Genomic DNA, 24,817 nt, shown 5'->3' with positions numbered 1-24,817 from the left:
ATGTCTGTTTCATGAGCCTGTGCCCACTTAATCTCAGACTGCACTGAATCTCAGCTTCTGCTCAGTGCCCCACAGTGCCCAGCAGACCTTAAGAAAGGGAAGTTGAACAGAAGCTCTAAGAAACCTCCAAAAACCAAGGATATTCAAATGCACCTCTGAAGGAAAACATGTTCCAACCTGGATACTCTCCTTGCTGGGGACAAAGATGCCCTCTAGTCTTCTGTTTCCCTTCCTGTAACATTGGAATAACAATATAAACCCTCCAAGTTTTCTGAGACAAACTGGGCTTTTCAATTTACATTGGGCTGCTCTAGATGCAAAAGGTCCATGGATCCCCTTGACTCACTTGAACAAAGTTTTTCCACATTGGGGAGCAGGCAAAAGGCTTCTTGAGTTTTAGCTTCCTAAATGGTAAAATGGAAAGAGGACTAACTGAGGACAAAGAAACCACCCCCATGATCCCAGGCAGGCACTGGCCTTTGCTGGAGCCGGGGCATGCAGAAGGGACAATGGTGAACAGGCACCTTTGGTGGGGCTGCCAGTGTGAGTGTCTGGTCCCAGGTGTGTGAAGGTCTAGAGCAGTGGCTCTCCAAGTATGGCCCCGGACCAGCAGCAGCAGCATTCCCTGAACATGTATTCATCAGAAACTTTTAGGGTGGGACTGTCATCTTTGTTTTAGGAAGCCTTCCAGATGAATGTTAGGGTTCTGATGCACCATGAAATTAAGGACCACTCGTCTACCGCGGAGTTCAGAGTATGAGCAGTTGACTGTGGTCCTTGGTTTCAATCCTGGCTCTCCCCACCAGCTCTGGCTAGTCCTGATACTGGTGCTAGAATTCTCAGCCTGTCCCCTACTTGGGTATTTCAGTACTGGAGTCCTCCAGCAGGTGGCGAAAAAGGAAGCAGATGTAGATCCATGACAGGTGTTTCTCCAAGTGGGGTTTCCTGACCCTCCATAAGGAGCTTGTTCCAGATCACGTTTGACAAGTTCCCAATACGATTCCTGAGGACAGGAAATCTGAGGACAGGCCCCTTCCAGCTATAATGGTCAGAGCTCTTCCAGAAAGGGCAGGCGGGCGGCGACAGCAAGGGGGACCTGGTGCTTGCTTTGTATCCGGAAGATAAATTGCAGTGAGGCAAGCTTGGTAGCTTTCAGGAGGCCCAACCTGAGTGAACTCTGGTGGCAGAATTTTATAGGAATATTGGGCATGACTGCATAGGTGGAAGGCATTACTTAGGTGTGTGTCTGTAGCTCCAGTGTGGAGTATTTGACTGCAGACCAAGAGGCCCCTGGTTCAAATTCAGATACCCCCTACTAGCTCTCACTTTTGCTCACGAGAGCTGATGTTGAAGATTTAACATCTTTCCCCAGTCCAGCCTTAGGATACTGAGCCCTCTCAAATCTGGAAAAAAGTCAGGGGTAACTTAAAACCCTGTCACTGAACACCACAGTCCAAGAATGATAGGCTGCTCCAACTCTGACTTTTTATTTCACTTCTCACAGGTCTTGTTCTTCATAGGCTAGTTTAGGCTCACTTTTTCTTCTTCTTAATCCTTACCCAAGGATATTTTTCCATTGATTTAAATATATGTATATATTTTATTGATTTTTTACAGAGAGGAAGGGAGAGGGATAGAGAGCTAGAAACATCGATGAGAGAGAAACATCGACCAGCTGCCTCCTGCGCACCCCCTACTGGGGATGTGCCCGCAACCAAGGTACATGCCCTTGACCGGAATCGAACATGGGACCTTTCAGTCCGCAGGCCAACGCTCTATCCACTGAGCCAATCCGGTTTCGGCCTCCATTGATTTTTTTTTTAAAGAAAGCGTGGAAGAAAGAGGGAAAGAGAGAGAAGTGGATTGGTTGTCCTGCACAAGCCCTGACCAGGGACCGGGCTGGGGAGGAGCCTGCAACCTAGGTAAGTGCCCTTGACTGAAATAGTACCAGGACTCTTCGGTCTGCAGGCTGACGCTCTAACCACTGAGCAAACCAGCTAGGGCAGGTTCACTTTTTCTATATTTTTCTCCCCAAGGTTAAAATGAAGTTGTTGTTTAAAAAACTGTTTGTGAAATAGCTATTTTATCCCCATTTCTACATGTTTTCATTGCCCCAAATCAGTGGTGTGCTGGTAAATGTTTAACAACCAGCTCTTGGGGGACGGGCATTGCTGATGTTTAATCTTTCCCAATTTCATGGTGTAAATAATCCCACCATGGCCCATTTTAAGCTACAAACCATAAAGTCACTGAATATGGAGTTGGGACGATAATGCTCCCAAGTGACTCCCCGGTGCAAGCCAGCTAAAGCACACCACTGTCTCCAATCCATCTCCCTCACTCAGTCCTATCCAGAAAACAGTCACCCAAGATATAATGACGCGCGGTCAATGCTGTGGTGAGCGAGGGAGCGGGGCGACGGGTGAGGATGCGCCAAGGTCTGGCAGCCACTACCGCCCGCCTACAACCGCATCCTGCGCCGCCCGCCCACGGCCCCTCTCCACCCCTGAAGGACCCGCTCCCCCTCCCCGACCGCCCCCGCACAACGCCGCCCCGGGGGGCCTCGGCCAAGGTCGGTTTAAGAGATGGGCCCTCTGGGAGAGGCGGGTCACGTTTCATCCGAGCGTCCTCACCTGGCACAGAGGATGCGCTCAGTAAATGTTGGATGCAAGAATGGATGGATGGACGGACGGATGATGCGTACACGCGGGCAGGCCCACCATAAACTGGCCACCAGGCGGGTCCAAGCGCCCAGCCCCTCCTGGCAGCTTCGCGGGGTCCGGGGTGCGGAGTGAGGGGCTCAACCAGGCCGCCCGGCCCGCGGCGCCCTCTGGGAAGTGTAGTTCGCGCCTGCGCCCCGCAAGCCGCCGAGGCCGGGGTCTCCGGGCGGAAGCGGGACCACCCCTCCTGGGAAGCGAGGCGTGGGGCCGGCCGGGCGCGCCCTCTCCCGCCCCTCCTTCGGGTCCGCCCCGCCCGGTCCCGCCTTCTCCCGCGCCGACCCCTGGACCTCGGCCGCCCGTGTCGCAGAGAGTCGCGCCGCAACCTGCGGGCGGGGGGAGCGGGCGCCGGGGACCGCGGCCGGAAGCTGGAGCGGGGGCTGCGGCCAGGATGGCGCACCAGGTAAGGCGCGCGGGGACCCCGCGGGGAGGACGGACGGACGGACGCACGCACGCCTGAGCGGGTCGGCTGGCGGGGCAGGGCGCGGCCCCCGGGGCCGGGGGAGAGCCTGGGACCCTCCAACTTGGGGATCGGGCTGTACGGGCCGCGCGGGCCCGTGCGCAGGGTTGCGTGCGCTGTGTCCCTCCTCCGGCCACCCCAACCCACTCCCGCCTTCAGTATACTCGTACGAGGGCTTCTCTCCCCCTTTGCCAAGTCGGCCCTTTGGGTTAACCGTCGCTCTCCCTCGGCTTGGCTAGTTTTAATTAATTATGTTATCCTGGGAGCGGTAGGCATGAAGGCCGCAGGGGAATTAATACATCTGGTACTTTTATTCTTGGTAGGGGGTTGGACACACACCTCTCCCAGCCCCCCATCTGCCTTGGGGTGCGGCGGGGAAGACAGGAAACTAGGTTCATGCCCACCACTCCCAGGTTTTGTCCTCTAGGTAAGGTGTGTAGGCCGGGGAGAGCCTGGGTACAGTTCGGACGAGTGTGTGCAGGTACTTGGAAAACGTGATACCGGTGGGGAGTCGCCACACGTTCTTCGGCGTCTTTTGGAGCTGGTTCTGTAATTGGGATGGCTCACGAGCTTGGACCAGTCTCAAGCAACTGTAGACTCCATTGTTGGGGTGGGGTGGGGTGGGGATTGGGTCTGGAGCAGGCTGTGTCCAGGCAGAGCAGTCACTGTGCCAGGACCTTGGTGTCATTAATGCCTCACCAGCTCTTGGTAGGAAGGATCAGCCAGGCCTATTGGACGTGTGGGAGCAGGGGCAGCCTCTCTTGCCAGTTCTGGCTGTCTAGTTAGTAGCACTCTTACTCAGATATGCCCACTGGCCGCATTCTAGGGCCTCCTCATTCCAGAGTTTCCTCTTCTGTAAAATGAGAGGTTGGACCACTGATCTTTCAGACCTGATGTTCTGGGATGTGTGTGTGCTTACATTGTGTAGCTTCATAGAGAGATGGTGGCCAGTAGTGGCCTTGGGGAGGAATAGGGCACAATCAGATGGAGAGGAACAGGGTGAGCCTCCTGTCTTCCTGTCCAGTGCCAATCCCCAAAGCCCAGGGGCCTGTGAGCCCAGCCTACAGGTGAGGGGCAGCAGGGTCTGATCTGGGAGCCCAAGCCTGAGGCATGCTGGGAGAATGGGTCAGGCTGAGAAGGACAGTGAAAGATGGATGAGTCTGATGGGCATTAACCCCGCGGTTTTCATGCTGGGCTAGTAACACCATGGAAGGAGTGTTTCAGGAGGACCAGCATGGCAGCAGTGAGCTAGTAGGCTGCTTAGTTACAGCAATCCTGGATCAGCCGAGAAAGCTTTTCTCCCATTGGTTGAGGGAGGGTGGTGGTCTGAGAGCCACAAAGGGGATGACGTAGGACCCGGGGAGGGTGGTGGGTCCAGATTGTAAGCCAGAGGTGGGTTTCCCTCTCTTGAAGGTATTTGTGGCCTGCACATTTTCACACTCTTTTTTTTTTTTTAATATATTTTTATCGATTTCAGAGAGGAAGGGAGAGAGGTAGAAACATTGATGAGAGAGAATCACTGACCGGCCGCCTCCCGCTCGCCCCCTCGTGGAGATCGAACCCATGACCCTTCATCCTCAGGCCAAGCTCTGTCCACTGAGCCAAACTGGCCAGGGCTTCACACTCATTCTTGCTCACTCCCTCACATACACACGCTCCTCACTCTTCCTCTGCTTTTTTGGGCAGGGGGAAGCCACTGATGGGACTGCCTACCCTGGCCACAGTCAGTTTCATTTCTATTTTGTAAGAACTTAGTCATAGAAGAGTTTGTTTTGAGGCTGGGTGGTGAAAGGCCTGGGAACCATGTCTTCCAGGTGTCTAGAAGAGCTGGGTATATTAGCCAGGAGATAAACAGGCACTTGGAGTGTGTGGAAGAGTCCGTTCATTCTGTGGCAGGTTGTGATCTCCAGGTGGGTGTTATGCAGGCAGATTTGGCTGCAGTAACACTACAAATAGCACTTACAAGTTCCAGCATTTGTTCTGGGCACTTTTCCTGTATCAATCTATTTAGTCTTCACAGCATCCCTACAACGTAGGTTGTTATGATCCCAGTCTTATAGATGAACTAGCGTTCCCGTTGCAGGAAAAATCCTGCAATAGGATTTCCTGCTGCACTCTACCCCGCCTCTGCTCCTCCCTTGTCCCCCGCCCCGCCTTCTCCGCCAGCCCGCCTGCTTTTCCCTTCTCCCCCGGCCCCGCCTCCGCTCCTCCCTTGTCCCCCGGCCCGCCTTCTCCGCCAGCCCGCCTGCTTTTCCCTTCGCCCCCCGCCCTGCCTTCGCTCCTCCCTTCTCCTCCCCCCCGGCTTGCTTGCTTCTCCGAAGCTTTACTCCCTTCTGCAGCTCTTGGCTTCTTTCGATGCTGTCTTGATATGCAAATTAGCTGCCATCTTTGTTGGGCTAATTTGCATACCCGGCCTGATTGGCTGGTGGGCGTGGCTTGGCTGGTGGGTGTGGCGAAGGTGCGGTCAATTTGCATATTTGTCTATTATTAGATAGGATTTGGCGAGATGCCATAGCTAATATGAAGCAAAGCAGGGATTGGAATGCCAGCAGCCTGGTCAAGCCCTAACCCCCATGATCTGCCTTGTCTATGTCCAGAACTTCTTAACTGCCAGATCAGGCTAGCAATAGGACCAGCTGTTGGGAGTGTGATAGTACCCGTTACTGAAGGCACTGAAGTAGAAATTGATGAGCCGCCCAGTTTGGGTGGAAATTGGCATGAACTGTTCACTGATCCTTAAAGGTCCACAGCAGTTGTCTGTGATTTCTAGTTCACCAACATGCTACCTTGGACAGCTGGTGCCTGGGGAGAAGGGAGAGGCCAGGGGGCCTGTTTACCAGCATAGTTTCATATTCAGGGAGCCAGGCAGGTTCCATCCAGTCTCCAGCCTGTGATTGGACTGCATGTCAGAATCCCCTGGGATATTTGAAAATGTTGATTTCTGAACCCTGAAAGCACTAAATCATGATTTAGTAGATCTAGGATGCGTTGGTAAATCAGCCCCGATTAAAAGGAAACTGTGAAGCACATCCTTTGAACCTCAAAGCCCTTTTGTTTTGTCAGTTGTTATGTTGTAAGAGCTTCTGATGAGAGAAGCTGAGGATACAGAGTATTTTCCACCTGGTTTACTAAACAGATGCTGTCTGCTGGCTTGAACTAGCTCTCCGGCAGAACTACCGCTTGGCTCTGCTTGGGCCTTACACCCCGTTCCCCTCTCCAGCCGGGTCATGCCATTTAGCAGTGGCTACAGGAGTATTTGTTGTAGTTAGGACTCGTACCCTTTCCCCATCACCAACTTGAACAAATCTGTTTCAATGTTCAGCTTTTATTACGAGGTTACTGGGAATGGGACTGTCTGATACAGATACCCCCATGTCGATCCCTGCAGACTTTACTGGGTAATAATAATTTTAAAAATTGGATGCTAGATGCTTAGTTTCTTAAGGTTTACGGATCTTATTATTATTGGACTAGAGGTCCAGTGCACGAAATTCGTGCACTGGTAAGGTTCCTAGGGGCTGTCGGCGGGCCGGGGCCTCCCTTCCTTTCCCCAGCCAGCCCTGCCCCCTGGTCAAACTCCCGGGCGACCTCCCGGTCGAGGGGACAATTTGCATACTACACTTTTATTATATAGGATATAGTCACAGTCAAGCACAGGGAAGGGACACCAAAATTTCAGTCCAAAGGCCTGAGCCCTAGACTTGGCCCTGATGCTGTCTATTCACTCTGCATGCTGCTTCACTCCTCCTCACTTTGGAACCTGTGCCCCTCACACAGGATAAGTGTGTCACCAGCATAGGGCTGTTTTGTATCAAACAGGAGATCTGAAATGCTCTGAAACATGTAAGGATCATGCCTCTGCTGATCTGTGAGCCCCTCGAGAACAGAGCCTCTGTGTGACATATGCCACTTAGCAGCCAGCAGGGTGCCTTTAGTGTGTGGGTGTTAAAGTTAGAGAGGGCAGAGGAGAGAGGCAGATGGAGTGGAGAGGCTGGCTGGGTGGCTGGGGCACCTGGTACATGGAGATGGGTGTGTCGGGGCAGTCGTACATGCCCACAATCCCAGCTCTTATCGTCAGATAGGTGTCCAGGCTGGCCGCTGTTCACAGCATGGCATGTGTTACCTAGAGAGGAGCCCAGGTCAGCTAATATCCCTGGTCCAGGGAGTGGCCTTGATAGAAAGGAGGACCCTCCATAACTCAGTATGTTCAGCATGTTCTTCCCTGGATCTAACTCGGACTTGCCGAGTCAGCTCTGTGTTGAGCTACCAGAAGTTGGAGAAGAAATGAGCATCCAAGGCCGTCCTGACTTGATTCTGCTTACTGGCCTCCGGACTGTGTGTCTGGGTGGAACTTGTTTTGCGGGGGCAGAGCCTGATGTTGATCATTACACCCCTAGGTTATGGTTCTCAGGGGAATTGACTTTTACTAACCAAACTCACAGAGGACAGATAGATAAATCAACTAGGCCAGTTCCTTAACACATTGCAGATGGATCACGAGAATTCTCACTTCATATTACACAGTGTTTTACAAAGTATCATACTTTGAAAAGATATTAGCTTGTAAGAACATGTAATAAATAACTTCAACATGCAATGGGTATTTAATTTTAAAGCGTGCCTTTAACATTTATGTAAAACGTTTTTGTACTTGTTCAGTAGAAACTTATTTGGCCACTGGGTAAAGCCAGCAATACAACGACTGGTCCGCATTAATGTATAGTAATTTCCCCTTATCCACGGTTTTGCTTTTTGAGGATTCAGTTGCCCAGCCTCTGGTGGCCCCGGATGTTCCTTGGCTTGTGGTTGCATCAATCCAATCTCTGCCTCTGTTGTCACATGGCCTTCTCTGTGTCTCTCTTCTTATAAGGACGCCAGTCAGACTGGGTTAAGGTCCTAACTTAATCCAGTATGACCTTATTTTAACTAATTACATCTGTAATGACCCTTTTTCCAAATAAGGCCACATTCACAGCAGAGCATTTTGGGGACACAGTCTACACCCATCTGATTGCTGTTGCTCCTTTGCCTGCTCCCGTGTGCCAGATGCCCACCACATGCCTGCTGCTCCCCACTCCTTTGTGTGTACCTGACCTTGATGGGATGGAACCAGCCAACTCCCCCGAGATTGTGCCCACAGGTGTCCATCGCCTTCCAGGACCTGGCCGTGCGGTTCTCTGAGGAGGAGTGGCAGCTCCTCGGGGAAAGGCAGAGGGAGCTCTACAGGGATGTGATGCAGGAGAACTACCAGGCGCTGGTGTCCCTGGGTAAGGAGTGGCAGTGCCCTGGGGCCTTTCTGGGGAGGTGGAGCAAGAGCCTGAGCTGAAAGTGGAAGGGGGCTAGATCCAGCGCCCCAGGCCGAGGCCTTAATCTTCCTTTACCAAAGAAACACTGTTTGAGGTGGTGTTCTGAGCTGGGGGCCTCACTGATATTTTACGCCATTGTTGCTCCTGTGGACTACACTAGGGTTCTGGGTATGCTTTGGTGGGGGTGCTAAAAGGCTGGCAAAACACTGAGCAAGGTGGTTTCGTAGGTCCTAACACTCTTTGGTTCTTGGGCTTTGGGTGGTCACATGAACACATGGGTAAACAGATGCATGGATGCACGGGCATCAGGGCCGCCTGCATGCTTGGGCTTAGGGGGCGAAGGCAAGCTTCCATTCCAGGGGAACTGTCCCTCTTCTTTCTCAGGGACAGCTGACCTGCTCCCCCTCTCTGCCTTCCTGTCTCCCGCGGAGCCTGGAGGAGCCATGAGCTGTAGCAAAGCTGGTGAGGAACAGGAGCCTCCTAAGGGAGGTGCCCTAGGTGAGTAATCTTGGTAGACGAAGGCCAGGCCCCTTTCGGTATCCTGGTCCCCCTGGGCAGCTTGAACCCGAGTGGACTCACTCTTGTCCCTCCCACCACGTGGTCCTTAGCTCCCATCTCCACTTCTCATGAGACACTGTGACATCAATCCTCTCCTCCCCACCTTGACCTTTCACCCCTCGTCCCTCTGGGCTGGGAGCTTGGAACACTTGCCCATTGAGTGACCTACTCAGAAAAAACCTGGGTCGCCCTTGGAGTGCCTCACCTCTGTGGGCCCCCTTCCTGCCACCACCCAAGCAGAGCCCACCTCAAGTTCCTGAAGGTGCTGCCACAGGGCTGGCATCCAGGACCCAGCCTGGGCAAGGCCGGGAGATTTAGGGGGGGTGCCAGGAAAGGCAGAGGGCTCCATGGTGAGAGGGGATGGGGATGCAGGCCTTGGCGTTCCCCTCGGAGGAGTAACAGGTAATGAAGACAGCATATAGAAGAGGCCAGTTACCCGGGGTCCCAGCTCCCAGTCCTGGCTGTGCGCATGGGCAGGTCACCAGCCTGAGCCCTGGTCCTCTTTATCTCATAGCCATCCGTCTCCTTTGCCGCTCCTTCTGTGGTTGAGGGACCACATGAAACGTGTACAGAAGCGTGAGTGCTGAGCTGACGTAGGGGGTGGGGATTCACTGTGGCCTCTCCAGCAGGAGGAGCACCCCAGCACAGCCTGCACCTCACCGCCCTGGTGCAGCTGGTGAAGGAGATTCCGGGGTTCCTGTTTGGGGAAATCGGCCCCGAGAGCGGGAGAGCCGGCCTGGATGGGGAACAGGCGAACCCCGAAGGTAAGTCGGACAGCAGGGCAGCCTTTGCACTCCACAAGGTGAAGTTTAAGCCGTGAGCAGTGCCGTGTGTGCTGTGTGCCTGCCTAGCTGCTGCCAGACCCTAGGTGGTGTCTTCCCATTTCATGAACGCCCTGGCAGCGTGCCTGCCTCAGAGACAGGATAGTTGATGAAACAGCAGCTTCTGACTCTTCTCACAGTGTTTTCTACACGGCTTCATCCACATCCTTGTGGCCACGTCACGTTGTGCCCTGCGTGGCAGGTGAGGCCAGTCCCTGTTCTAAGGTGAGGAAGGCTAAGCGGTAGCTTGTTTGAATGGCCAGTGGGGACAAAGGTCCCCTTCCCAGCCTCTGCTCTTCCCACCTCACCAGTCTCTCCTTCTCACTGGCCCTTCTCAGCTCAGGCCTCACCTCCTCAGGGGGTCTGTCCCCATCAGCCGGAGCCTATAGGGTTCCTTTGCGTCCGCTCTGTTGATGGTAACTGAAATAGAAAGTGGGGATGGGAGGGATCTAATCAGAACAAGACTGTGACTGTGAGTTGACATTTTAGAGCTCAGGAGTGACAAGGCAGAGCTTACTGATGTCCTGTTAGTGGAACACGGCAAGGAAGGGCCGGAATGGAGCACTTTACCTGCTGGGCTTAAATCTCGGCTTCCAGTGTCCTCTCCCTCCTCCCGACAGCAGCTGTGACGGTGGCAACTTGCCCTCTCCAAGGCCTGCCCAACTGCCTTCCAGACACGCCTGTCCACCAGCCCAGCAGTAGCTCATCGTCCAGCAGTTCACCCGGAGCCAGGAGGCAGGGAAGCCCCCTCCCCATCAGTGAGTGTGACCCAGTGGGGGCAGGTTCCAACTCTGGATTCAGGAGAACGGGACCCCATGCCCTGTTCATTTCTCTAAGACTTGGTTTCCCTTGTTGCTAAATGGGGACAAGCTCCCTGGAGAGCAGGGCAAGTGCTCAGCCTCTGTCTGTGAACCACAGAGGAGGTGTGATGCTCAGTGCCTGGGTGGCCGGTCACCCAGCCCTGCTCATGGAGTTCTGTGTGCTCACGCTGCTCATGCACATAAGTGGGGGCAGTTGCTGACATACAAGCCTATCATCAGGTAACATAGCTGCACACCTGACCTGATTCTCAGGCCTTCTCATCAAGGCAACCCTAAGAGCAGAGGAGGGCAAGGGTAGTCATCAGAATTTCTCTGTGGAATCTCACTTTATTTTTTTAAATTCTTGCAAATTTTGCATTTGTCTGGATATCTGTTTTCATTAAAAATACTTTAAATTAATATGGAATAAAATTAATTTTATTATTTTGAGTTTTCTTCTACTAGCTGCCTACATGCTATTCTAAAAAAGCCACCTGGCTCCAGAAATATGAGCCTGATGATATGGAGCAGCCAAGTCGAGAATGATCCTTCAGGAAGACACTCGATTTAAAGGGAAATAGCTCTGGACAGCCAATTCGAGTTTTAGGGGCCCGTGGATTCAAGGGTTACCTGGTAGATTTGCTCTGGGGTTCCAAGTATCCACAGGTGACAAGCATGAGTGCAGAATGAGGGCCTGTATGTTGAGATTGCTGGTATCACTTGCTGATCCAAAGTCAGAGGCTGGAGTTGGGGGAGAGTCCCAGGCATTTGGAGTGAACAGTCTTGGTATTTACAGTCATACCAGGAGGAAACTGAGGTCTTCCCCAGGCAAGACCGCGGGGACAAGCCTTGCAGGCTCTACGACTAGTTCAGGTTGCCCCCTGGGAATTTGGGGGCTGGAGAGGCCTCTCCCTCTGTGGGTACCTGATCTGGGCAATTCCCTGGGGTCAGGAGCCAGGGCTGCGAAGGCCTTCTTCTCTTACTACAGAAACTGCAGACACCCAGGGGCCTATGGAGAAGGAAGGCCCTGGAGCCCCAGGTGGGAAGTGCAGTCCTCTCGCCTGTAGCCCCAGCAGAAGCAAGAGCCACAGAAAACAGCAGAGAGGGACTTCAGGAGCAGGTGAGAGGCTGGCTTTCCTGAGAGTGGGTCTATCCTGGAGCTGAGTGGGATAGGGAAATGGAGGCGTGTTATCTCCCCTCTCAGCCTCTAGACAACCCAACAGAGCAGGGGCCATCCCATTCTCACAGGTGGGAGATCTCAGATGCCCTGTCATCTCACAGCTGCCACCATCCGGGCTGCACTGACCTTGGCCAATCTTTCAGGTCCCACAGGAACCTCTCCTGGGAGCAGCCCCTTGCAAGGCCTCATCAACTGCCTGAAGGAAATCCTTGTGCCTGGGCCCCAGCACCCTGATGCATCCTCGAGCTTACCGCCTCCTGTCCCAGGCCTGGGCATGTCACGACTAACCCAGGTGGAGCTGAGACCTGGGAGCCCACCCTGGGGAGGTGAGTCCTATGGACCTGTCTCAGGCCAAGGTTTCTGAAGCCCCTAAAACTCGAATTGACTTTCTAGAGCTATTTCCCTTTAAATTGAGTGTCTTCCCGAAGGATCATTCTTGACTTGGCTGCTCCATATCATCAGGCTCATGTTTCTGGAGCCAGGTGGCTTTCTTAGAATAGCATGTAGGCAGCTAGTAGAAGACAACTCAAAGCAGACCCTGGATTCTTTTGTGTTCTTTACTCGCCCACTTGTGGGATGTCAGAGGAGGAGGTGCTGAGTGAGTTGGACACTTACCGTGGAATTGGGGGATTAGGGCAGCATGGTGGGGCCAGGAACGCCTGTCCTGGAGTCTGACATGTTAACTGTGCAGACTGAAGACTCCTGAAGCCTTGAGCCTCAGTTTCCCCATCTGTAAAAGAGGGTCATTGTTTCCACCTAAGAGGGCTGTGTGAGGCTTAGGTACAGTAATGTCCGTGTGCGTGTGCGTGTGCGTGCATGCGTGTGTGTAAAAGGCTTGGCCTCCTCGATGTAAGTCCTGTTCAGGGCCCAGAGACTGTCTACAAGCAGTGACCCATCAGCCCACTCCTCCATTTGTGTTCAGAGTCACACCGGGTGCTCTGCCTTTATCTTCCCTTCTCTTCTCTGTCCAGTTCTGGGAGGTATGGAGACAGATATTTTAAACCTGTCACTAAGACAGTGGCCTGTGCAAGACCGAATGAGTTACAGATGACCCACACCTCCAGATTTCTGGCCCTGAACTCTTTTACCTGCCTACCTGGATTGTCCACCTGTTGTTTTCACAAAGACTGAGGACACTGGGCTCAGGGTGGAAATGTGTTGCTTTTTCCAGTAGTGAAAACAGAGGCCGCGTCCGGGGATTGTCCCCTCCAGGGGCTGCTGAAGTGTCTGAAGGAGATCCCAATGGCCCAGGACACGCACCCCAGCCCTTCAGGAGCAGGGGAACCACGGCTGCAGGAGGATCCGGGGGCCTGGAAAAGGAATTCTGGAGGTAAAGGCACTGACTGGGCTGGGAGGGCCTTGGACGTCATCCATTCCTTCCTCTGCTCTAGGCAGGGCCGTGGGTGACCGTCCATTCTAAGACACTCAGGCCATGTTTCTGTGTGTTGGTTGGAGTGCCCAGATGTTGGGAATTGTCACCATAAATGGAGCTGGTCACGCAGGAGGTGCTTCATCAGTCCAGATCGGCTCTTAGAGTAGGAGCCAGGAGTTCCAGAAGGAAGGAAGGGATGGTGTAGGGGAGGGAGACTGAGAACAGAGACAGAGCTCAGCCCAGCAGACATTTGGGGCATAATTTGGATGTGGGGGTTCTCATCACGTCCTTGTAGGCTGGGATAGTATTTCCACACTCTCAGCTCTCCTGTGCTCAGCTTCTCAGGACGTTGAGAAAGTCTAACTGAGACAGGTGTGCTAGCCTGGGAGGAACGACTCTGATAGGTGCTTCCTGGGGAGAACTGACCTGGCGCCTCTGTGGAAACCTCTGGAGGTGCCCCTCTTGGGGGGCAGGGCGGTGAGGGGAGGCTGGTGGCAGGACAGGAAGTGTGAGTTGGTCCATCTGCTGGTGACTGAGTGTGACGACCTCAGAGGGGGGACTGCTGTGGAGGCCAGGGGCCTTGGAAGCCCTGTCCTAACCCATGAGGCCTCATGGAGGGCTTCCCGCAGGGCCCAAACCCCTCCAGACTCCTCCTTCCTGCTCCGGTGCTGGCGCTGGCCATATGCTTTCTGTGAAGATGGAGGATGGCTGGGCCCAGAGCCCCCCAGTGCCTGCATCCTGTCGGCTCCGCAAGCGGACCCACAGACCGTCTGCCACCAGCAGTCCCGGGGCTGATGGAGACACCAGTGGGGACCAAGTACTCAGATGGGGCCCCGCAGCTCAAGGTGAGGCCTGGGTCCTTTGCTTGAGTCCTGATGGGGTTCTCAGCCCCCAATAGTTATGCCCGTCCACAGGGGAAGAGCCCACTGTCCTCGAGCAATTAATGCCCTCTCTTACCCACTCCCTCCTTAATCCAGCCTTGCCCAGGAGCCCTCCCTTTTAAGGACCTTCACTTGCAGAGATTTCCTGACTGTCAGGGAGCTGGCTACTCATACATATGGGTCTACTACCTGCCCCAGAGCCTGGGGGACAGTCTGTCATTCCCCGTATGAACAGAGCAGATCTAAGTCCCCCACAGGAGGGTGTCCTGCCTGGCAGGCTCCCATACCTGGTGCAGGACTTCTCACGCCAGCAGAAGTGGGCGGGGCAGCCAGCTGGGGCCAGGCCAGGGGCCCTGCCAGAGATGGTGATAGGGCCATCTCCCCTGTCCCAGCCAGCAGTGCCTCGAGCTCACCTCTGGAAGCCCTGGAGGCCTGTCTGAAGGGCATTCCCCTGAGTGGGTCGTTACCTCCCCAGCCGCCGCCGCCGGCCACCTCTTGGTTCCAGAGCCCCCATCCAGGAGACCCCGGGTCTCAGAGGCCTGAGCTGAGCCCCCGAGGATCACACAGTCAAGGTAGACTTGGCCATGCCCTGGGGATGGCGTTTGACCCTGCACGCGCACAGGGGTAGGGGTGGGGGGCTGCTGAGGACACTGTTATGTTCTCCTCTCTGGGTCTCGTAAAGTGCAAGCTCTTCTCCCCTCCCACCCACCCCCACCCCCTTTCATGCCTGCCCCCAAACAGCTCCTGAATTGGATGGAAGTCAGTTAAACTGTTCCTGCCCACTGCCTTCTCTAAGAGCTTACTTACTCTAGCCCCATGAGACCAATGGCTGGGGTCATGTGGGTTAACATGCTGTGGTATTTTAATCAGTGCTGTGAGCTCCCTAACCAAAGAGAGACCACAGTGGAAGATCCTTGGGGCAGGGCTCCTGGGCGTCTTCCCACAGCTCAGGCCCAGGGACCTCTTCCTAGTGGCTTTCCCGTGATGCCAACTGTGCTGTTTCCTGCAGGACTGACTGTGGGGCCTCTTCCGGCTCTGGGCCTGCAGGGCTTTGTCAGAGATGGCCCTGCCCTCGCCCCAGGTCCCCACAGCACCCCCACCAGCTTCTCCTCATCCAGCAGTACTGATGGGGACCTGGATTTCCAGATCTCTGAGGGCAGCCAGGGACGTAGGCCTGGAAAAGGTGAGCTGGCTGGCCTAAGGCTCGGGATCAACCCCGGGAAAGGGCAGGAGGCGTCCCAGCCCACTGTGGTGTCCAACATATCCTAGTCAGGTCCCCGTGCCCATGCTGGCAGCAGACCTGGGGTGCCCTTATCACAGCCCACTGACCTGACTTCCAAGTAGGCGGCTAAGACACATTGGTCCACCCTGAGAAGGGCCACCCAGACATGGACTGACACATGCTTGGGGCCAGGTCTCAGTTCAGATACCCTGCACTGCCATGACAGGTCCAGTGCTCTGTGCCTCCTCCCCTGGGCTCAGCTGCCCTGGACACAGGGTGCAGGCAAGGTCCCTGGGGTTCGCAGAAACTGAGCTCTGACTGTCTGACAACTACAAATGTTGGGTTTTCACAGGAATTCCAATACGTAGCGCCCCACTCCAGGGCCTGGAGAATTGTCTCAGAGAGATATCTGTGCCCAGGTCACAGCCTACCTGGTCCTGGTCCTCGGCAGGGGACAGAGAACCACAGAGAGTGGAGCCCAAGAACTGGATGGCAGACAAGGAAGGTAAAGCATGGTTGTCAGGAGGTCTAGGAGTAGGAAAAGGGCCACATCCATCCCTGAGATGAAAAGACACTCTGGCCCTAGCCAGTTTGGCTCAGTGGATAAAACGTCAGCCTGCGGACTGAAGGGTCCTGGGTTTGATCTTGGTCAAGGGCACATGCCTAGGTTGCAAGCTTGATCCCCAGTAGGGGGCATGCAGGAGGCAGCCGATCAATGATTGTCTCTCATCATTGATGTTTCTATCTCTCCCTCTCCCTTCCTCTCTGAAGTCAATAAAAATATTTTTTTTAAAAAAGAAAAGCCTCTGGAAACGACCTGGGCAGAGGCTAATGTGAGGCCAGAAAGCCAGAGAGCACTGCCCACCTCTGCGTGGCGGGTGCAGTCGGGGCAGGGCTCTCTGCTGCTGAGTTCAGGCCTGAGCCGGGCCTTGGCCGTGGAGGAGTGTCTTTCGATTGTGGCTGTTCTGGCCCCATGTGCTTGGTGTCCGGCATAGTCACTGGGCTGTGGGGCTCCCAGGAGTCCATGTAGCTGGGTCTGAAGAGATCCCAGAGGATTTAGGCGCCCCTGGGAACATCTGCAGGGCTGGTGAGTGTTCCACACCTGGAGCACGTGTGCCCGAGAACACAACGATGACAGTTTTCTGTCCACTAACTTCCTTTCCTTGGTGCCAACACAGAGCCCTGGGGCAGACAGGCCTCTGGGCCTCTCATTAAAACAGGACTGAGGAGAGAGGCGTGTGAACCAGTCCACCTCAGGGCGGACGTGCCCACCAGGAGCCTGCAGCCAGCCAGCCCACAGGCACTCACCTCTAGCAGTGTCCCTGCCTGCTGCCAGCGAGGGCTCAAAGACCACGTGGCCACCAGGCCAGGACCATGGAGGTGGCTCCAGGATGGTGAGCTGACATCTGCCCTCAGCACTTCCTGGGAAGTTTTTGCTCCAAACAAAGTCTTTGAGGAGGGAATAGATTTCCCTTCCCTCTCTGTTCCTCTGTTCCTTCCCTGTCAGACACCCATTCATTCCCCAGGCTGCCAGCTGAGCACGTGAGTGAGTGCAGGGGGCTCCCTCTGCTGCTGTGGCCACTAGTTTAACTTGCAGCAGAATTCTGTTCTTGACCTGCCGAAGTGCTGGTAGGCTCTGACTTGTTTGAATAAATATGGTGTGTCTAACACTCCCACCAGGCAAGAGCTGGTTCTGGGGGCCTCCTGTGAGCTTAACTGAGTCTCTGCTGTTGGACACTGGTCCTGAGGGAGTGGAGTAGGAGGACCCAGGGCCTGGCTGGAACCGACTACTAGTGGCTTCAGTGACTTGAGTCTTCCAGAAAGTTCCCCAGCTGGATTTCCATAGGGGTGGGGGCCTAGCCAGGCTCTGGCTTCACTCTTGTCCACTATCATGGCAGAGAGGATGTTCAGGTCCACCGGAGCTTGTCTGGGGCCATTGACTGGGCAGTGTGCCTGTTCATTCAGGCAGAGGGTCCGCCTACCTGTCAAGCTGATTGTCCGAAGGTTCTTCTGTCATTTGCCCAGGGACAGCCACCACGCCCTCCCCACTTCACTGCCTGGAGAACTCTCTGAAGGGGATCTTGCCGGGGAGGCCCCTGCGCTTCACATGCTTGGCCCGCCCTGGCCCCGGCCCCAGCCCCGGCCCCGGCACCGTCCCTGGCTCCAGCTCCAGCTCCAGCCTCAGCAGCTCAGAAGGGGAAGACCCAAGGCTGGAGCCTGAGCTTTGGCAGCCGCTCCTGCAGGGTAAGCTTGTGGGGGAGAGGGAGACAGGAAGCTATGCTCCAGGCTGGGGCCCCCACCTTGATACCAGCTTTGTGATGCAGAGAGGGACCCTCTTCCCAGCAGCAAGAGTCCTGGCCCTCCGACCCCAAGCCCTGGTGAAGGCCCAAGGAGAACAGAGCCCAGGGACCACTTCGGTCTCAGGACAGGTGAGCCTGGGGTCTCCTGAGTGGGGCATGGCCCCAGGAGGACCACTGTCCAGAGGCTGGGTTGTCTGAGTCCCACCTGTCTCTTTGTCTGACGCTTGCCAGAAAATTCTCTAATTTGTCATGCTTGAGTTCCCTGTAGGATGAACTGTATCCGAGAGAGAAGGTGGGGCTTTTGAGGCACTCAGGGTTCCAGGAGTTAAATGAGTATGTTTGATTAGAAAGCCTAGCAATGAGCTTAATATATATATGTTATAATCTATATGTATAAAAGCGTAAGTGACCTTTATGACAGGAACGAGGGCCACCAGTTGCTATGATGCACACTGACCACCAGGGGGGCAGACGCTCAATGCAGGAGCTGCCCCCTGGTGGTCAGTGCGCTCCCACAGCCAACCTCCTGCGGCTGGCCAATTGCCTGAGGTCCCTCCCCTTCTCCCCCACCCCTCCTCCCCCCTCCATGGTTTAGCATCTGCCCCTGCTGCTAAACCATTCCAACGACCTACCTCTGGGTTGGGGTTTCGTAGTAGCAGAGCAGCTCCCTCTGCGATCTATTGAAAGTCAGCCCTCGACACAAGGACACAAGGATTTGTCTCGCTCCCATCAGTCCTCTCTCTTACCCAGGGACCATTTGCCCACAGTGGTGGCAGCAAGGGAAGGAGGAGGGGGGAAGTGGGAGGCAGGGAACCGCATGGTAGCGGGGCAGCGTAGGTGTCAGCATCCGGTGACTATTGTCTCCTCTCCCGACCCACCCCGGGCTGGGACAAGGAACTGGGGGTGGGTGGCGGCAGATGCGGCCCCTTTCCCAGGGGGAATCGAGGGCTGGCTCCCTCCTTGGAGCCTGTGGCCAACCTCCTTCAGTCCCTCCTCCCCACTCCTGTGCACGAATTTGTGCACCAGGCCTCTAGTGTTATAATATGTATGCATTGTATACACTTAATGTGTGTACAGACGCATACACACACACACACACACACACACACACACACACACACACACACACGCTGTTGTGTGGGTCCAGCCTGTGGATAGTGATACTCTCACTAGGAATGCCTGAGGCGCTCACCCAGCCTTATTTCTCAGTACAAGCCCCATGGACATTTCCCCACGTGGGCGAGTGTTCTGGCTGGGCCACCCTGTGCTTCTTACGATCATAGGACACACTTCAGCAAAACCATCAGAGAACTTTAAGGAGCAGGATTTATTACTCAGGTCACAGGAGAGAGGAAAGAGCACGAGGGCCTGGTGCTCTGTCTTGGTCACCGTCGTGGTGGGCGTCTAGGGTTTGGTGGGTTCACTCTTTGTTGGCTAATTTGAAACATGAGAGTGGGAATCAGGACGCAAGAAGGGAGAAGCAGGGTCTCTCAGATGGTCAGTTATCTAGGTCACCCAGGGCTTTCGGAAAGGGACCTTCCTGGGGGTGGGGCAGCCTGGCTGCTTCCTGGTTGTTGGCTAGGAGCTGTCCTACCCCTCACAGCATGTTTATGTAAGATGGACGTCTTCTGAAATGGACGCCTCCGCAATCCAAAGCTTCATGTCAGGGTCTTACACTACATGTAAATAATAAACATTTTTAAAATTTGGCAATAAACATAAAAGTGTCAAAAGTGGGACTCCACCTGGGAGAACTTCGAGGTTGTCCTGCCAAGAAAGCTGGAAACACTGCCTGCTACCCCAGGCCACCACGCTTCTCAGTCCAAGCCTGACCTAGTGTTTGACCAGCAGGAAAAGCAGAGGAGAAGACGGGAGCCAGGTCCCAGGTTCCCCGGACAGAAGTGTGCTTGGAGACCCTGGGCCGGCCTAGCCCCCTGGGCAGCACCCAAGGAGGTACGGGTGGGGTGATTGGTTGGGGAAGGCGGCAGGGGGAGGGGGTGGGTGTTGGGGACACTGAATCGTTCCATTTCAGGCTGGTGGCCCCAGGAAGTCTTTGGCCTTTCTCAGCCCAGGCTGTCCCCACATTCCTCACTGCCCAGTAGGGCTGGTGGGAAAGAGCACAGTGGGCTGGGCATGGGCCATAGTCTCTTATGGCCCACAGGGTGCCCCCAGCATGTCCCTGGTGGAGTCTCACTGGTGGTGGGACCTGCAGATCATGTCGTTTCCACCTGCTCTCCCCGGCCCCCACCCCCTGGTGGAGCCAGAGGTGTCATGCCCAAGCAGCAGAGGACCCCAGACAGTCCGGTTCCCAACCCCAGTCACACAGGCCCCAGCAAGCCATTAGACCAGAGTTGGGCTTCCTGGTGGGCCAAGTGTGTCCATCTTGCATCTCATTTAATCAATATTTGAGAGTTGAAAGCTTGATTTTTTTAAGTTGTGTCCAAATATTCCCATGTTGGAATGACCCTGTCAAAATGATAAATGTGCACCCCAAGTGTTTTGTGCTCTTTCTGCAGGGGCAGCTGGGAGTATCTGCCCTGCCCCTCGGCCAGAGAAAAGGCCCGTGCCGGGGCCCTGCCAGCCTCCTGGGTCACCCGCTCAGCCCCTGTCCTGGAAGCTCAGGGTTAGTGAAGAATCCAGGGGGCTGGTGCCTGGACACAGAGGACCAAGTGTTGCAGGTGAAATGGTGGCCTCCCTGTCCCCTCAAGTTGTCAGGAACCCCGGGCAGAGGGGTGGGCATGGGTCAGCATCTGTACAGCCACCCAGCCCCTTCCTGCTGCTCAGCTCCTTTCTGCGGGGTCACGGGGGGAAAGTTTTGTTAACACTCTTCCATGATGGATTGAGTCACAGGTAGGAAGAGTCTCACCTTGAACTCACTTCAGGTTGCTTATTTCATTTTAGTATTTTCTTACAGAAATAGCTGGCTTTTTCATAAAAGCATAGATACCTTTCGGAGGCAAAACAGAAATCAAGACATACCAGAATGGATACACCCAGAGTCAAAGTTCGGAGTTTGAGTGGACTTTAGAGAATAGATGAGGAAACAGGCCTAGTCACATTGTGTGATCTGGCCGTGGGCATCCTGAGAGAGAGCAGATGTGGTTCCACATCACACCTGGCCCAGAGGAAGCGCCTCCCTAACCACGTTAAGACATGGGCTGCGTTTCCTGATTCTAGGATTTGCACGGAGATCCTCGAACCAGACTGGAAGTGTGGCCCATGGTGGTTCCATGGTTGGGGCGATGGGGTCCTGCAGCCACTCCAGCTTCACTTTTTCTTCTGATTGAAGCCCTGGAGGTGCTGATAAGAGGAAGGAGCCAGGCTAGGGCTCAGGGGGCTGGGGAACAGCAGGTAACAGGGCTTTCTTGTGAGGTTTGCCTGAGGTGGAGACCAGTTCTAAGAGAACTTAGGGTGGAAAAAAAAAAAAAAAAGACTTAAGACCTTCTGAATCTGTAACTTGTGAATATGAAAGACAAAAGTTGGGATTGGGGGATCCCTGGTGGTTTGCTTATGACCATTCGCACTGGGTCACCCCACTGGAAGCACCAGGTCCCAGGTGGGACTGGCCCTCCTGGGCCCTCTTCCAGATGCTGCCTGTGGCCTTGGCCTCATGCTGTCTGCTGAGGCTTCTCCAGGCCTTTGCCTCTGACTCCCTAGGGCATGGTTAGGTGCCCTCAGGGGCCATTTGGTCCCAAAGATGGCACAAGAGCCTATTGATCCTTTTCCTAGAAAGTCCTATGTCCTAAGAAATCTTAGTTACCATGGAGACCCAATCTGTGGTTTATCCTGTTCATGATTTGGGAATCAGCCTGGGGATGTGGCCCTGTTGATGTCACGAACATTGTCATCGATGTTCTCAAGCCTGAGTCACTTCCTTCCCATCTAAAGCCAGGCCGTAGTGGGGCAGGATGCTGAATACACTGATCCAGGGGACGGCTAGTGGGAGAGAAAGGTCCTGATAGCCTGAGAACTCTCACCCTGCATTCCTGCTCTGGTTTTAGCCAGGACCGAAGGGAGGCCACTTACCAGAGGCCTGCCTGAACCGCCCCCCACGGCCACCGTCCCGCCTGCTTTGCCACCTGCCTCCCCACGGCCACCGTGTCCCTGTGGAAGTTCTCTGCAGCAGGAGCTCCACAGCCTCAGCGCCACCCTCTCGGAGAAGCTGGATCAGCTCGCCTCGGCCCTGGCAGGCCTGTCTCAGGAAGTGGCCACCATGAGGACCCAAGTGGATCGGCTAGGGAGGTGCCCTAGGGGCCCTGGACCAAAAGGCCAGGCTTCCTGGCCGTGGGCCCTCCCCCGGGGACCTCCCTGGGCTCATGGCCCTGCTCGCAGACGCCTGCCCTACTGGAGACAGAAGGGCCCTACCAGGCCAAAACCAAAGATCCTGCGTGGCCAGACAGACGGCTGCAGGGCTGGCGAGGCCTCAGGCCTCTCCCTTGGGACGCTCCACCTGGTGCCTCAGCTGCCTCCAGGCGCCCCCCAGGCAGAACCTTCTGGAACCAGCTCCAGCCCTTCCCAGCACCCACCATCCTCAGCATGCAGCCGTGCTGTGCTCACTGTGCATCCCCTGCTTGGACACATTGGGGGCCCCCAGACTCCCCCTGCCCCTTCAGTGCCTGCTGCCTTCCCCCCGCAGATGGCCTCTCCTGCCACCAGTGCAGATGCAGAGCCACCAGCTGCAGCAGCTGCTCCAACTGGGCCCCGAAACTGGCCCAAGGACCCAAACCGCTTATTGGTGGGAGTCCAGAGAGGCTTTGAGGAGGAACTCTGGGATGGTGGAGAACATAGGGACCCGAGGTGGGAGGTCTCTAACCACCTTCATCAGCTCCGCCCTGAGGATGCCCTGCCCCTGGCTGCCTCTCCTAGGGGCCAGTCAGCCCCTGCACATCGTTCAAACCAAACTTTCCCCATCTCTGGGCTGTGAAGAGCTAGGCATCTCTCTTGGCCTGACTGCCCCAGACTCCAGGATGTGTTTGCTCAGGGGGGGCATTGCTTGGGATGCACTCCTCAGCCACGCCTCTGTCCTCCTTGGCTCAGGTTCATTCAGATGTTGCTCCCTCCCGTCTTTGCCATCATAACTGCCACAACTCAGGCAGATGGTGGCATACGCACCTGTACACAGCACGTGTGCCCGGGCGCTCCAAGTGGCTGCAGAGAGGCTAGGAGAGCCCTTCTGTCTAACACCTTCCTGCGCTCAGTGCTGGGAAAGCAGTGGCTCTCACTTTCCTGCTAAATACGCAGAGATTTCATTTGGAGAGAATGCCACTCCTTGGTCTAAGTTAGATTCTAAAACTACAAAGTTAATTGCTGAGGGAAAGGCCCTTGGCGCCTACAGAAGGGGGCTAGGTGGGTCCACACCAGGGCGTGGCTGACTGGTTTGTATCAGTACTGGGACAGGTGAGCTTGGCAGACAAGAATGCTTGTACCCAGACCAGTCTAGGTGGTCCATGTCCAATCAGAACCTACAGGAAGTTCAAATATTTTTGTGTGTGGAAAATAAGTAATAAAGTGAATGGTAAGATGCTTCATCATCTGCAATTACATTTGTCCCACAGGTCCACTGCCATACCAGAAACTTTCAGTTCACTGAAAGCCTTCTAGAATCTACATTGGTAAAAAATCTGTGCGCAGTTCAGGATTTTGGGAGTGTGTTCAACACTTTCACCTACTTTATGGGGAAATGTCACTTTGGTGGGAGAAACTGAGGGGCCTTTTTTAACTCAGGAATTCCAGAGGTCTGGAGGTGGGGGGCACAGAAGGCTCTAGCTTGGCCTGTCACCACCCTGGCAAGTAGCCTGGAGGATGGCTCCTGGCTGACCTGGGCTTGAACTTCCCTCCATCCTTGCTCCATCAGCCATTTGCCAGCATGAGTCCACTGTAAGGCAGGAAAGGGAAGGTCCTATTTCAACCTGTCAGAATCAGAGTGGGATCCCCAGGGGCTCCAGGCTAGCCCAGAGGGGTCCAATGGAAGAGAAGCTGCAATGGGGATGGGAGGTTGCCAGTCTTCTGCCTATGATACTCCATGTCATTGCTGCCTCCGTAAGGAGCTTGGTTCATTGGCAGATCAGACTTGATTCAACTGTGTGTGTCTTTGTGATTTAGATGTGGCTTCTGTAAACAGCCTATAGTTGGATTTTATTTTTTAATCCAGCTTGACAAAATTTCTGTTCTTTCATTGGAGCCCTGAATCCATTTACATGTAATAAAATTTCTAACATTTGAATATACCATTATTTTCTCATGTTTGTCCCACTTGTCCTGGAGATTTCCCCCTTCGTTTCTGCCTTCTGTTGTGTTGACAATGTTGTGGGTTTTGTTTGTTTTTATACATTCCATTTTCCCTCTGCTGGCCTCAATGTTTAAAGAACTTAAAGCATCCAAATTTACAGTCATATTTGGGAGATTTTGGCATGCCTTTTCCAGAAGTTCATAGAATAATAAATTAGGAAGGATACAGAAAATTTGGACAAGCTAATTAAAGTTGTCTCAGTTGATGAATATATACAACACTGGGCCATAAGCTACAGAATATATATTCTCAAGTATATGCAGGACAGCCACAAAAATTGACCATATAGTAATCCCTGGAGCAAGATTAAACAAATTTGACAGTATTATACTGATTATATTCTCTTGACCATACTAAACCAGAAGCCAATAAAAAATGAGAAATTCTTATATATTGGAAAAATAAGAATTATGTTCCTAATAAAGCACGTGTCAATGAAGAAAGAAGAAATATTTTGAACTGAGCTATAAGAAAGTACCATATATCAAACTTTGAGGATAAAGCTAAATCAGTACTCAGAAATGTGTGGATATAAATGAGTATATGAAAAAGAAATGGCTGAGTATCTACAGGAAGGTAAAAACAGGACAGCAAAGGAAATCCAGATGAAAGTTGAAGGCATGCAAATATAAGAACAAAAATTAGTGAAATGGCATTCATATATTAGATATAATCAAGAAAACCAAAAAGTGTCTCTTTAACAAAAAATGAAATTAACCAGCTTGTGGTATAATTCATCAATAAAAAAAAGTAGGCACACCTTTTGGCTAAGTACAAGTATAAAAAAGCACAAATAACCAATCTCAGGAATGAAGAAAGTGACATCATTGTAGATGCTGCTACGGACTATGTAAAAAAAAGATATTTCGAGCAACTTGGCCGAAAATTTGAAAATTCTATTGAACTTTACA

The 24,817-nt window shown here is 53.9% G+C and overlaps 1 protein-coding gene across 13 annotated transcripts; it reads left to right on the top strand.

Moving 5' to 3' along the window:
* Positions 1–2,953: 2,953 nt before the first annotated feature.
* KRBA1 (KRAB-A domain containing 1) lies at positions 2,954–23,858 on the top strand. 13 transcript variants are annotated; one of them, XM_079785855.1, is made up of 18 exons: positions 2,954–3,120; positions 8,318–8,444; positions 8,868–8,981; positions 9,668–9,805; positions 10,483–10,620; positions 11,651–11,782; positions 11,986–12,168; positions 13,014–13,172; positions 13,844–14,059; positions 14,488–14,667; positions 15,105–15,278; positions 15,670–15,822; positions 16,496–16,711; positions 17,343–17,561; positions 17,642–17,746; positions 19,469–19,570; positions 20,134–20,295; positions 21,619–23,858. In XM_079785855.1, the coding sequence occupies exons 1-18, from the start codon at positions 3,109–3,111 to the stop codon at positions 22,539–22,541; spliced, it is 3,453 nt and encodes a 1,150-aa protein (XP_079641981.1). In that variant the 5' UTR covers positions 2,954–3,108; the 3' UTR covers positions 22,542–23,858. The 13 variants fall into 13 exon arrangements, with proteins under 13 accessions (XP_079641981.1, XP_079641980.1, XP_079641974.1 ...); XM_079785854.1 differs by lacking the exon at positions 2,954–3,120 and having other exon boundaries at positions 5,680–8,444; positions 8,874–8,981; XM_079785848.1 differs by lacking the exon at positions 2,954–3,120 and having other exon boundaries at positions 5,680–8,444; positions 9,671–9,805.
* Positions 23,859–24,817: the final 959 nt, after the last annotated feature.

Source organism: Cnephaeus nilssonii (genome assembly GCF_951640355.1).
Source record: "Cnephaeus nilssonii genome assembly, chromosome: 12".
NCBI lineage: Eukaryota > Metazoa > Chordata > Mammalia > Chiroptera > Vespertilionidae > Cnephaeus > Cnephaeus nilssonii.
This window is presented reverse-complemented; position numbering and strand designations above follow the sequence as displayed.

Excerpts from the sequence above, each read along its gene's own strand:
- KRBA1 (XM_079785848.1), top strand. The coding sequence starts at position 8,276 with ATGGGATGGAACCAGCCAACTCCCCCGAGATTGTGCCCACAGGTGTCC. Across the intron at positions 9,806-10,482 it reads GGAACAGGCGAACCCCGAAG|CAGCTGTGACGGTGGCAACT; the intron begins GTAAGTCGGACA and ends TCCTCCCGACAG. Across the intron at positions 11,783-11,985 it reads GAGAGGGACTTCAGGAGCAG|GTCCCACAGGAACCTCTCCT; the intron begins GTGAGAGGCTGG and ends CCAATCTTTCAG.